General features: G+C 57.7%; 1 protein-coding gene across 8 annotated transcripts in view; it reads left to right on the forward strand.

Moving 5' to 3' along the window:
* Positions 1–13,490, forward strand: part of GPSM1 (G protein signaling modulator 1) — an 86,746-nt gene that overhangs the window by 70,630 nt on the left and 2,626 nt on the right. For 6 of the 8 annotated variants that reach the window (XM_068155875.1, XM_068155876.1, XM_068155877.1 and 3 more), the window contains 2 exons: positions 8,684–8,843; positions 12,435–12,643. In XM_068155875.1, coding sequence (XP_068011976.1) covers positions 8,684–8,843; positions 12,435–12,643 — 369 coding nt within the window. Of the gene's footprint in view, positions 1–2,120; positions 2,313–5,060; positions 5,324–8,683; positions 8,844–12,434; positions 12,644–13,490 lie in introns of those variants that run through there. The other 2 variants (XM_068155881.1, XM_068155880.1) reach the window with 2 other exon arrangements.

Here is a 13,490-nt window from a genome sequence, read left to right on the forward strand (position 1 = left end):
GCACTGACCTCTTGTGTGGGGGCTCTCCTCCTGTGCTGTACCTTGTCTGTCACCCTTGATGCCAGCTTCAGCTGCCCCTTTCACAGCTGTCCCAAGTCAGCTCAGCCCTTAGATGAGGAACAGATTTTCAGCTCTGATTCAGTCCCCTTTTACCCCTCTCCACTGAAGTATCCCTTAACTCAGCCCCCAGCAGTGCAGCAGCAGGCACAGCAGGGATGTTCAGCTCACACCAAGCTGTGGCAGTATCTGTGCCCCCACACCAAGTGTGACATCAGTTCTCTCCTGCTCCTTGCCCTTCCTTGGCCTCTCTTCCCCTCTTTAGTTGCTGCAGCATCCTTAAAAGTGAAGTCACAGACTAAATTGAAGTTTATTCTAGTGAGCTCCCCAGGCAACACTGTAGTTTGAGGCCAGTTCCCAGCTGCCTCCATAGCCTGTGGGACCAGAACAAAGTAGGTGCAGAGTTAATTGCCTTTTGTATGCTCTGCCCTGGTACTGGGATTTAGTAGGGTCCTGCATGATGGAGACTTGGCCTCTTCTGCTGGCATGCAACAGATGGGGCAGCCCCACAGGACAGATACTGACTGGCATCACTGGTGCTCTGGGGCAGAGGGCTCCCTCTTGCATGCCTGCAGCATCCCCACCGTGGTGGATCTGCTTGTGTCTCTTCAGCACAAGCTGGTTTATCTCTCGTTGCTTCAGAGCCTGCATTTGTCCCTTAGCACAGCCTGACCCCCTTCCCAAGCTAGATCAGCCTTGTGGGCACCAGAGGGGTCACAGACCCTGACCACAGCTGCCCCAGCCCTGCTGCTCTCCTTCTGGAGATGCTTTATGCATCTGTGATGCTTTGTCCTTGAGGCTAGGATCTTTGAAAAGCCAAATGAGGCTTCACAGCCCCTCTTGGGATTAGGAGGGGTGTGGGGCCTGAGACCCACTGTGTCTCACATGCAGCTGGGCAGGGGCCAGGGCTGGATACCAAGCCAGGAGCCCCTGATGCCAGCCCCACAGTTTCTCCGTTACTAACCACTGTGTGACTCCTGGAATGCAGTTTGCTGGTATGGAAAGGCACAGGCAGTCCCCCAAAGCTGCCTTTGTGCAGGATAAAGACATTTCCTACTTCTGCAGTGAAAACTGGGAATGGAGCATGAGTGTGGACAGAAAGCTGAGAGTGCCCAAAGGACTCCCTCCCCATTTTGCCCCTGCCCTGCCTGGTGGCCTTTGGCTAGCTGCTCGTCCTCCAGTGGGATTCACCTTTCAGAAGCAAGAGGTCAGAAGAGCATTTTGGCTGTTGTGTAGCATTTCCACCTTTCCTCCTTTAAAACCTCGATGCAAGTAGAAATTTCACAGAACTGTAGCCTGGTTTGGGTTGGAAGGGACCTTAAAGATACCAAGTTCCAACCTCCCTGCCATGGGCAGGGACACCTTCCACTAGAGCAGGTTGCTCAAGGCCACATCCAACCTGGGTTTGAACACTTCCAGGCTTGGAGTTTCTCTGAGCAACCTGTTCCAGCGCTTCACCACCCTCATGGGGAAGAAATTCTTCCTGATGTCTAATCTGAATTTCCCTCTGCTAAGCAGAGGTACATTTAAATTAAGAGATGCTTATGGCTCAGCATCTTCAACAGCACCCCCCAAAACCCCGTGTATCTAATAATACAAGGAGCAGGAGGACTATCAGGAGCTAAAAATGGTCCTTCAATATTTTGGTGCTTTAAATCCCAGCACTCATATTGTGTCTGTGTGAGCAGGGTGCATTTACTGCCGTGGTGCCTGTGCCTGTAGAGCTGAGCCGTGTTTGCAGATGTAGTTTAGAGGAGAATTGATCCCAATCTATTTTTAAGGTAAAGTGTGTGTGGTGGGTAGGAGGTGAGGAGGTGGCAGGAAAGCTAAATATTCACATAGCTCCACTGTGTGTTTAAGAGCATCATCTAATAACGCTGGGATGGTGGCAGCGAGGTGAGGGAGAGAGGAGCGTGAGGAGCGCTTGGCTGGAGCCCACCCCCCGGTGCAAGGGCACAGGAGTGACTCCGGGAGGAGCGTGGCGAGCAGGGCTGTGGCTTTAAGCTGCTCCTCACATCCAGCGGGGCAGCCGTGCTGCCGACGCTCTGCTGATGGCTGCGCACTCCGCATAGCTCCCAGCCCCGGCACGGAGCGGGGCTGGGGGGAGCCGGCGCTGCCTGCCTCCCGCGGCTGAGCGGCAGCCGAGCGGCAGCCGAGCGGCAGCTCCGCGTCGCCAGCCGCTGCCCTGCCAGGTCAGCTCCTTCCTGCCTGTGGATATGTAAAAGCTGGAGCCTGGGGAAGAGCTGGCTGCTCAGGTCAGTGAGTAAAACTCGTTTTGTTGTATGTTTCCCTTCCGTCCTCGGAAATGAGAGGGTAGATCGGGAGGAGGAGAAAGAGGAAGATACAGAAGAGAGATTTACTCAAGCCAGGGCATGGAGGGTGCCTGTGTGTGCTGCTTGTTCTAAAGTTTGCAGGTAGCTGCAGTTAGAACTTTGTATTATTAATGTTTGGGGTTTTGTGCAACTTTCTGGGCAATAGCTGCAAGCAGGGCTCAGGCTGCTCGGGTGTCTGCCAGCGCTGTGCCGAGCGCGGCTGGTGGCTCCCTGTGCCTGGCTGAGGCTCCTGGGGGAGGATGGGGTGTCTGCCAGCCAGCCCTGCCTTTCACTGGGAGCATGGCAGCAGCGCTTGAGGACTGGCATTGAAAGGGAAATGCTGTCCTCAGCAAAGACTGGGCAAGTTTAGCAGCTTCTCTGATTCTGAAGATGAGCATCTCATCAAGGAGTGGAGATTCCAGATGAGGTGTCAGTGGCTGGGGACTGGGAGAATCCCACTCCTGAGCTCAGAAATGCTGTTCCAGACATTTCACCTGCCAGCAGAACCGGCTGTGGCTTTTGGCCAGGGGTTTGCTTCCACTCCTCCCTTCCAGCCCCCCTGCAGAGGCTTTCTGCAAACCTTCCCCCCTGCTGCCTTACCCCAAGTGCAGCAGTGAGGTGGGGAAGTTAGTTCAGTGCCTGGTGTGCCTGTGAGTGAGGAGCTGTGGAGCTGTGGCCATGCCAGAGGGGCTGTCCCCCGTGGCAGGTTCCTCTGGTGTTGGGGCAATGCAGGGATAAAGCACACCCTGTGCAGGGGACCGGCAGGCAGTGGGGGCAGCCCGGGACGAAGTGCTCCCAGCTCTGGCAGCCACCAGCACTGCCCCAGCCCTGCTCCTGCCTGGCGATTCTGAGGTCAGCAGCTGTGAAAAGAGGGATTGGGCAGCTGTGGTGTATCTGGTTTAGGGAAGGAGAGACAGCCAGGGCACACAGGTGGAGATGTGTTGAAATGAATTATCTGCTGGGCCCTGGGCTGATAAGCACCTGCTGGAACAAGGGGCAGACTGTCTGCAGTCGACAGCTTGACCCCAGGGATTGATGGCTGGGATGGTCCCAGCTCTGCCACTGTGTCACTGCAGGACTTGGTCAAGTCACTTCATCTCCAGGTTGTCTTCTCCCTGAAATAAGGTGAAGAGGAAGAAGCAGCATGGTGCACACATTTAGATGCCAAAGCAGTGCTCTCTGAGAGAGTAACAGTGAAAACCTCCCTGCTCTCCCTGAACCTGCTGCTGTCCTCGCCCCATGCCTGACTTGGCATGCACACCAGAGCCAGACAGCCTTGGAGGACCAGTTCCTGTGCTGGATCCACTGTGCCAGACCCACCAGGGTCCATCTGCTGTAGGGCAGTGTGTCCTGCCCACAGGTAGGGCAGCAGCTTCCTCCCCAGAGAGCTGGATGAAGCTGGAGTGAGTCCTTGATGGCCACTTGCTGCATCGAAGCAGCTCTGTAAGAAGTTGAGCCTGGTGGAGAGGAGAGGAACCAAAGGCTGGCCAGTGCCCCACAGGGACACCAGCTGTGAGAGGAGACACTGATCTGGCTGAGGAGCAAGGTTTGGCCCTTTGGGTAGCTCCTGAGAGCATCTGCAGTTCGATTTGGTGGGTGAAGCTCCCTTCAAAGGGGACACCTTGCCCATGCATGGTTCAGTGGTGTACAATGGGTGCTTTTGGCACGTGGCAGAGGCAGGAGTCTCTGGGGATGTGCCATGGCCCTGCCAGTGCAGAAATCATCTGCTGTGGGCCCTGGGGGCTTCGAGCCACGTCCCAGAGCAACCTGGCAGTGTGTTGTTGCATGGCTGCCATCAGACAGGCTTTTGTTTGGTCTCTGTGGTGAATGTGAGGGGAGCTGCATCTCACCCCAGCTGCTGCTGCTGCTTCCCAGGGAGCCCTCCAGCTCTGCCTGAGCTGACTTGAAAGGCTGTGGGAAGCTGTGGGAGAAGCCACCATCACCAGAGCCTTTTGTCTGGGGGTATTCTAACAGGAGGTGCCAGTGCAGGCAGTGGGTATGGGCTGCTTGGGTACCAAGGTGGTACTGGGCACAGGGTGCTACCCAGGAGCAGTGTCATGGAGCAGAAAGCCCAAGCCATGGTGCCAGTGTCTTTGCCCTGTTCTGACCAAGGACTTACTGGTCCTGTCCTGGGATGTGTGTGCAGGGCTGAGGACTGCCATCGCCTGCCTGCCAGTAGCAGTGTCCTGTGCTGCAGGGCCCTCAGAGACCTCAGGAATGGGAGCACCAAGTGAACCAAGCACGAAAATGATGGACATGTCCTCTGCTGATCCCTGGATGGGGCTTGGGAGGGTGCCAGGGAAGGGTTCAGCCCCACAGAGGCACTGACGGGCAGTGGCATCCAAGGGTGGAAGCACCACAGGGCATTTGTGGGCTGTGGCTTTGGGTATTGGGAGTGTTTTAGCTCTTGAAGTTAGGCCTTTTATGCTTGTTTAATGGCTTTCCTGAATCCAAGTGGAAGTGGCCAAGAGGGTTTAGGCACAGGACTCTGTTCTGACTTTGTTTTGCTTTGTCTGGGGTGGCTTCAGCTGTAGCCTCACCCATCCAGAGAAGCCAATCTGAAGGATTTCCTCATGAGATGCTGGTTTGTGCCCAAAGGGTAGAGCCAGGCAGCCCAGGACCTTCTTGGGTGGAGACTAGGAAAGGTTTCATAGAGCCTGGGTGAGAGTTTATTGAGAGGGAATTGGTGCATTTGTGCTCTGCAGAGCAGAGGCTTGGGTCAGCCCCAGCATCAGGCTGCCCCAGCCCCTCCTGAAGAGCCATCGGTCCCAGCTGCGTGCAGAGGCTTGGCAGCAGCCACCCCATCACTGCTGTTCTCTGCTGCCTTTTCAACACCTCAGCTGTGTTGTACACATCCTGGATCCAGCCTGGCAGGTGAAGCAGCCTGCTCATCCACCAGCAGATACATGTGTACAAGAACCTGGATGCCTCCCAAGGAAGCCAGCCTCTTTCAGGTGAGCGAGTCCTGCTCCCAGGCAGTCCTTAGCCAGGCTGCTGAGTCCTGCTCCCAGGCAGTCCTTAGCCAGGCTGCTGAGTCCTGCTCCCAGGCAGTCCTTAGCCAGGCTGCTGAGTCCTGCTCCCAGGCAGTCCTTAGCCAGGCTGCTGAGTCCTGCTCCCAGGCAGTCCTTAGCCAGGCTGCTGAGTCCTGCTCCCAGGCAGTCCTTAGCCAGGCTGCTGAGTCCTGCTCCCAGGCTGTCCTTAGCCAGGCTGCTGAGTCCTGCTCCCAGGCTGTCCTTAGCCAGGCTGCTGAGTCCTGCTCCCAGGCTGTCCTTAGCCAGGCTGCTGAGTCCTGCTCCCAGGCTGTCCTTAGCCAGGCTGCTCAGCTCTCTGATGAGCCAGCAGTGCCCATGTGCAAATACCACTCACAGAAAATGGGAACAAAATTCCTGACACACTCCCCCCCTGCCCCAGGACCTCTGTCTGTCTGGGACAGAGGACAGTGGTTGTCCCTGTCCTGCCTGAGATCAGGGAGCAGAAGCACAGGCTCCAGCTTGTCCTCATCCCTGTGTGGGCAGAGGTATGTGTGTCTCCACATCTGTGCCAAGGACCAGCGAGTGCCAGCCAAAGCCTTGGGTTCCCCTGCCCAGTGCTGATGGGCTTGGTTTGCCTCTTTGCCCATGATGGAGGCTGCCTGACCAGGGGAAAATAATGGCAGAGTTTGGGCAGTTGCAGTGGCAGAGGCAGAGAACAAGGGAGGAGGCCAGGCTGGTGCTGTGGGGTATGAAATGCAAAACAAAGCTGCTGCCCAGGAGCCCTTTGGGGATGTGGGGTTTGTGGTGAGCAGTTGTTGTGTGTCTGTGCTATCACAGGACGTTAGGGGATGCCCTGGCTCTTGGGAAGCCTTCTGAGTATCCTGGGTGTGCCAAAGCCTGGGCAAGCACAGCTTGGTAGCAGATGGTGGGCCCCAGGGTGTGATTGCACATCCATCTGCCCTCGCAGCTCCTTCCTCGGGGCTGGGAGCAGACTGTGAGCGGAGGGAGCCAAGCGCTCTGTGCCTTGTCACATTTGGGCATTTTAATTAGAGAGGTGCAGGCCTGGGGCAGGGTTTGACTGGGGCAGCACTGGGGGGAGCCTGGCGTCACCCCCGTGCCAGGCTGGCACGGCACCGGCAGCACTAGTGCTGGCCCGCGGGCACCGGCCTCCCGCTTCTCCAGCGGTACCATGCCAGGAAGTGCCCAGGCAGGCATCCAGCCCTGCCCCACACACTGCAAGCACCACCAGCTGCTCTTCTGCTGCCTCGGAGTGTCCCTTCCTCTCCTGGCACGTTTGGTGCACGGATCCTGACACACAGAGTTGTGGGGACCCAGGCAGGAGTGCCCTGGGGGAACCTGGGCTCTGCTGGGGGGAAGCCCTGAGCAAGGCACTGTGCCCAGCTGCTCACTGCAAGGCAGGACTTCTCCTGTGGACCTTTGATTGCTGTGATGCACTCAGTGTGGTTGTGGGGAAGCTAGGTGAGGGTTGGTGTGAATGGAGTTGGCTTCCTCCTCTTGCCTGGAATTTGGGTCACACAAACCCAGACGGCAGAGCTGTGGTGGATGTAGTTCATCCTTGGCTCCAGCCCAAGGAAGCTTTGATTTCCAAGGTGCAACTGTTGGTGGTTCAGAGGGTCTGCCTGAGCCACTGCTTCATTAGTGGAGAGAGGTGAGAGGGGCTTTTCCCCTCCCTGATCAGCTCCCACATTACTAACGTTCCTCTCCGGCCCGCTGCTAATTTTGACGCTGCCCTAAATAGAAGCTGAGAGCATCTCATCTGCTTTGCTTAGCACACAGGAAAATTGTTTTCCTTCACTTACTGAATCCAACTTGTGGCTTTAACCCTGTCAACACAAGTCTCTCCCCATTGCAGACCTCCCTTGAAGAGCTCCTCGTGCCTCTGCCCTGCTGAAAAGCACTCTGCTGGGAATGGGATCATGAATGGGGGGGGAGGAAGGGCTGCTGGGCTGCCCAGCTGGGAGAGGGACTTTTGCTGCTGAAAGGCCTGGCACTCAAGGGTGTCTCTGTGTGCTCTCCATCTCTCTGATGGGAAGTGCTGCTTCCCAGGAGGGACCAGTGCCCCTTCCCAGTCTGCCCAGCCCCAACCCCATGCTGGAAAGTCGCTCAGCCCAGGCAGAGCCAGCTGTAGGAGTGCTTTGGTTGTTTTCTGCTGTGGTACTTTCTCCAGTATCTGGTGGGACCAGCTCAGGGACCTTTCCTGAGCCTAGCAGGTGGTCTCTTACTGCCATCTTGTTCCCAGTGGCTCCTTAGGAAGCTCTGCTGTTCATCCCACACTGCCCACTCCAGAGCAGGGCTCTGGGTTTGCTCTCCCAGCATGGGGCACATGGCCTCACTCTGCTGGAACTGGACCCAGCACAGCGCTTGTGAATGGCTGCCTTGAACATAACCTCTCCTGCAGCACAACTTAACTACCTCCCTGTCTGGTGCAAGGTGCTCATTTGGGGCTCTGGTGCAGGAACTGCTTTCCTGAAGAGCTGTAATTTGGTGGCATTTGCAGCTCAGTGACCGTTACAAGTGGTGTGCTGAGGACACGGGGAGGAAGGAAGCGCTGGGGGCGCAAGGGGCAGCGGCCTGGAGAGGGTAAATTTAGCTGCTTAGAAAGGATGGCTGAGCCTGCCCGAGCTTCAGCTGAGCCCCAGCTGGGCACACAACCACCCTTCAGCTGGGGTGTCTGCACAGTTCCCCCCTGGTCTGAATTCTCCTGACCATGGTCCCTCTCTGGGCCCACCCCTCTGCCAGCCTGAAGCTCCTCTTGCCTGTGGAGCGGTGCCAGGGTGAATCCTGTCCTCTTCCCTCCCCTTTCCCTGTCAGCCTCCAGTTTGTTCCAAGCACTCAAGACACTGCAGCAATGGAGGCTGCTCTGTGTGAGGCTCCTCTGCTCGTGGGTAAAAGCCCAGCTCTGGCTTGAGCTGCAGAAGTACACAGAGCCTCTGGGGTCACCCACAGCATGAGTGACCTGTCGAAGGGACACAGCTCTTCATGGATGCCCCATCTGGCAGAGCAGCTCTTCACCCCACTCCCACTCAGGGGTCCTTGAGGGAGGGGATGCTTTATGATGCTCTTCTTGTGGCCTCTTCTGGGAGGGTGGTGTCAGATTGTCCACACCAAAGGCAGGCAAGAAAAAAAAAGGAAGGGGTTATGTGAAAGCCAGGAGGAGAGAGGGAGAGTGACCCCCAGCAGGCCCCAGGCTGTGGGGCTTGGCACACTGCAGGCAGAGCCAGGAGCCAGCCTCCAAACAGACTGGGAGAGGGCATGGCCACAGCAGTCAGAGCGACACAGAGTTGTTTGGGGCGTCCTGACTCTGTTTTACTGTCTCCCCAGAAAATCAACAGGACCCCTTCGGATGAGGAATGCTTCTTTGACCTGCTGAGCAAGTTCCAGAGCAACCGGATGGACGACCAGCGCTGCCCGCTGGAGGAGTGCCCAGCCGAGGCTGCCGAGGCAGCTGCCACGCCGCTGCCGGCCCTGGAGGAGCGGATACGTAAGCGCCCGGCTGCCTGGGGGAGGGATGCTGCTCTCAGGCTGTGCCCCCCCTCTGCCCTGGGTTTGATATGGGTATCCCAAGCCTCAGCTCTCAGAGCCTAGCAGCTCCTTGGCAATCTCTGCCGTGCCGCTGCCGGCCCTGGAGGAGCGGATACGTAAGCGCCCGGCTGCCTGGGGGAGGGATGCTGCTCTCAGGCTGTGCCCCCCCTCTGCCCTGGGTTTGATATGGGTATCCCAAGCCTCAGCTCTCAGAGCCTAGCAGCTCCTTGGCAATCTCTGCCGTGCCGCTGCCGGCCCTGGAGGAGCGGATACGTAAGCACCCGGCTGCCTGGGGGAGGGATGCTGCTCTCAGGCTGTGCCCTCCTCTGCCCTGGGTTTGCTATGGGTACCCCAAGCCTCAGCTCTCGGAGCCTAGCAGCTCCTTGGCAATCTCTGCCACGCCGCTGCCGGCCCTGGAGGAGCGGATACATAAGCACCCGGCTGCCTGGGGGAGGGATGCTGCTCTCAGGCTGTGCCCCCCCTCTGCCCTGGGTTTGCTATGGGTACCCCAAGCCTCAGCTCTCAGAGCCTAGCAGCTCCTTGGCAATCTCTGGCGTTATTGAAGGAAGAAAGAGACATTCTTATGGTAATGGTTGCTGAGGGCAAGGCCTGGGAATGGGAACTAAGGCTCTGGGGAGAAAACCAGCAAGGGAAATGCAAAACAGCCTTGGGTTCGTTCAGTGTGGCTCTGTAGAAGGTCTGAACAGCGACGCTGGCTCAAGGGCTTCTGCCTCTGCCATCATCTCCAGGAGGAATATTGGGCCAGAGGAGCCCTGGGGTCCCTTCCAACCCGGCATTCCTCCGTGGGTCTGTGAAGATGCCGATGGTTGTGACTGGGGCAGGCAGAGGGCCGGGCTGGGGGTTCACAGGCAGGGTAAATATTGCCAGATTTTTTCTCCCAGCGTTGCCATGGAGGGAGAACTCCTGGATTTTGTACAGTTCTTGGATGCTGTGGTGATAGGAGCTGTGTGAGAGCAGGGAAGGCAAAGGATGGATAAACAGCAGGGCGCCCCGGCAGGCAGACAGCTCGCTCAGCCGGAGGAAGGTCAGGGATAAACTGAGGAAGCCACCAGACAAACGGGACAGGAAAGGCAGCTGGGGTCTGTGCTTGCACTCGGGTTTTGTGCCTCTCTTTACGACCCAAGGTTGGAGGCCTTTGTTTAAAACAAGCTGGAGAGAAGCACTCCAACGTGCAGGTCACAGTGGCACACTTAACCACCAACAAAGAGGGATCAAAAGCCTTCACTTGAACCGGTGGATTTGTTTAATGGCTTCCAAATGGCTGTGAAGTACAAACAGGAGAGGAGGAGAACCTTGGAGCACAGCAAGAGCTGCAGCATGCAACTGCTTGGAGAAGAAGGTGCCAGGAGAAGGGTTTAAGGGTGGCAGCAGGAGCAGGGCAGTGCAGGGAAGGTCAGGCTGTGGCAGGAAGGCAGGGTGGCTGCAAGGTGAAGTTTTATCTGCCAAAAATAGGGTGGAAATGAGGATCACTCTGTTAAGCCTCACAGCTCTGATAGAGAGGGAGCTTGGCTCCAGCAGCTGTGTAATTTAGGAGACTGAGTTTAAAATATGAGGCTTTCTAAAGAAGGTACAAGTAGGCACACGTTCTGCTCAGCTCTCATTTGGTCTCTGAGCCTCTCAGACGTGTTATTTTCAAGGTTTCTTTGTGAGCTGAAGGGGAAGGAACTCTCCCTTGCGTCAGCACTGGGAATTTTGTGCCTGCCTGCAGCTCCAGGAGCTGGGGCTCTAAAAAGAGCAGATCGTGTGGGGAGGCTCAGAGCTCTCTGCTCATGCTGCTCACTGAGGCACTAGCACCAACCAGGCCCAGTTTCCTGCAGTCTCCTTTTGCTTATCCCTGTCCCAAGTGCAGTCTCTCTCATTTGGGAGCCTTTTCCTGCCCAGCAGCTGCCAGGAGCCAAGAGACTCTTTCCACAGAGCACAGCCCAGGTGTTTCCAGGGCTGGGGGCTGACTTGTCCCCTTCACCAAGATCCTGGAATTGCTTGTGTGCTGCATTGGAAAATCCTCCCTTTGTAGCTCTGCCCCCTCTGCAAGCCCCTTGGAGGTGCCAAGGCAATGCTGCCCAGAGCAGGTGTGCCAAGGCTAGGAGCACTGCCCAGGCCCAACAGCTCCACCACAGCTGGAAAACACCAGGCATGTTTGGTGTCTGCATGGGACACCCCCTTCCAAGGCCTTGGGGAGCACAGATGTATAGGTTCTGCACTGGGACCCCCTGCCTCTAGCTCCTGCCAGGCCCTCTCCAGCAGGCAGAGCCCAGGCTGGTTCTGCTCTGCATGATGAGAACCAGACCCCAGGAGTGTTTTCCTCCCATGTGCTGTGACAGCTCCTGCAGCTTCTGACAGCCTGCAGGGCTCATGGGCTGTGCCTCAGCTTGAGCTGGCCCAAAGAGGCCTGGCTGAGGGGGGGGGTTGGGAAGGATCCACTGCTAGATGAGCAGTTTAGCCAGGCCTGCTAATTACCTGCCTGTAACTACACCCAGCCCCTGTGCCTGGCACTGAGCTGCAGGAGTGCTCAGGAACTCTGCACTCACCTCTAACTGCCAGTGCCTGCCTGGCCCAGGGCAAGCTCTGAGTTGACCTTGACACAGCTTGCAGTGGAAACCTGGGTGGAAGCAGTGATGGAAGTTGTCTCTGGTGGTGCTAGGAACAGTGATCCCTTACCAGCAGTGGTCAATGTTGGGGCACAGGCTCTTCTGGACTGAGGTGGCATCTTTGGTGTCTTCCAAGAGCTGGCCAAAGCACAGTGAATAGCCAGGAGTCCTTCATGGGAGGTTCAGCAGCAACAGAGGTGTGTGTGAGGTTCTGCTTTTAACCTCTCAAGGCACCTCCTTTCCCCTTCCCCCTGGTGGGTTTGTGTGCCCATGGCAGGCTGCTTGTGGGAGGAACACTGAGTGTCCTGTGCTGTTTTCACAGCCCCATGTGTGCTTGCTTCAGGAGTTTGCTGGCAGGGAGCATGCTGGGGGCATCATGCACGGCACTTGGGTGAGCCATGCTCCAGCTGGACATGGAAACTGCAGCTCTGCTGAGCTAGAGCTTTTCTGCTTCCCATGGGAAAGGCAGGGCAGAGGGTCTGAGCTGGGCCAGGAGCTGTGTGCAGGCTCCTTGCAGCCAGCCCTGCTCACCCTGGGTGCAGAGCAGCTCTGGGGGTGCAGCCAAAGGGGTTTTTGGGAGGCAGCAGCAGGGCTGGGCCATGGCAGTGGCCTCCACAAAGGGAGTGAGGGCTGTGGGAGGGGCTGGGTTTGCTTTGGGCACTGGGGTTTGCTCCCCAGAGCACTGCTCGCTCTGCCGGCAGGGTTCTGCTCGCTGGTGTTGTCAGCACCGCGATGGCTCCACTCCCCCTGCAGGGCGGAAGGTGAGGACGGTCACACCAGCACCCGCAGCCCCCTGGCTGTAGGGCGAGAGTCCCCCCCCCGGCTCAGGTCAGCCCGGCTGGGCGGCCAGCAGTTTGCCCAGGAGGCTTTGGGCCGCTGGGGGCTTTCCTGCAGCCCAGGGCCGAGCCGTGACACCGGCCTGTGCTCCTCTCCCCACGCAGCTCAGTCCTCCCTGATGGCGTCGCCGCAGACCGAGGAGTTCTTCGACCTGATCGCCAGCTCGCAGAGCCGGCGGCTGGACGACCAGCGCGCCAGCGTGGGCAGCCTGCCCGGCCTGCGCATCACCCACAACAACCTGGGCCACCTGCGCGTGGAGGGCGAGCCCCAGGAGCCCGGCGACGACTTCTTCAACATGCTGATGAAGTGCCAGGTACCTGCCTGCCACCGGGGGCTCCTGCCTGCCACCGGGGGCTCCTGCGCCGCCTAGGCCACACCTTGAGTGCTGAGCCCGCTTCTGGGCCCCCAAGAAGGACATGGAGAGACTTGAAGGGGTCCAGAGAAGGGCAACAAAGCTGGGGAGGGGTCTGGAGCACAGCCCTGTGAGGAGAGGCTGAGGGAGCTGGGGTTGCTTAGCCTGGAGAAGAGGAGGCTCAGGGGAGACCTTACTGCTGTCTACAACTCCCTGAAGGGAGGTTGTAGCCAGGAGGGGGTTGGTCTCTTCTCCCAGGCAACCAGCACCAGAACAAGAGGGCACAGTCTCAAGCTGTGCCAGGGGAGGTTTAGGCTGGAGGTGAAGAGAAAGTTCTTCCCAACAAGAGAGACTGACCATTGGGATGTGCTGCCCAGGGAGGTGGTGGAGTCCCCATCCCTGGAGGTGTTCAAGAAGGGATTGGACGTGGCACTTGGGTGACCCTGGTGTGTGCTCCTCTCCCCTACACAGCTCAGTCCTAACTAAACCACCACACTTGGTTTGGTTAGTCATGAGGTGTTGGGTGACAGGTGGGGCTGGATGATCTTTGAGGTCTTTTCCAACCTTACTGAGTCTATGATTCTGAGCTGCAGCAGGGGGACACTTGCTGCTCCCACAGGCTACTGCCATGGAGTTAGAGATTTGATTTGGATGGAGAAGACCTTTAAGATTGCCAGGTCCAACCCTTCTCTAACTCTGCCAGGGCTGGAGACAAACCATGGCCCTCAGCACCACAGCTCTGAGGCTTTTAAACACCTCCAGGGACAGGGCTCCAGCCACCTCCCCAGGCAGCCTCTGCCAGTGTCTG

Source organism: Melanerpes formicivorus, unplaced genomic scaffold (assembly GCF_026170545.1).
Source record: "Melanerpes formicivorus ecotype bairdi unplaced genomic scaffold, bMelFor1.0.p_v2 SCAF_33, whole genome shotgun sequence".
Taxonomy (NCBI): domain Eukaryota; kingdom Metazoa; phylum Chordata; class Aves; order Piciformes; family Picidae; genus Melanerpes; species Melanerpes formicivorus.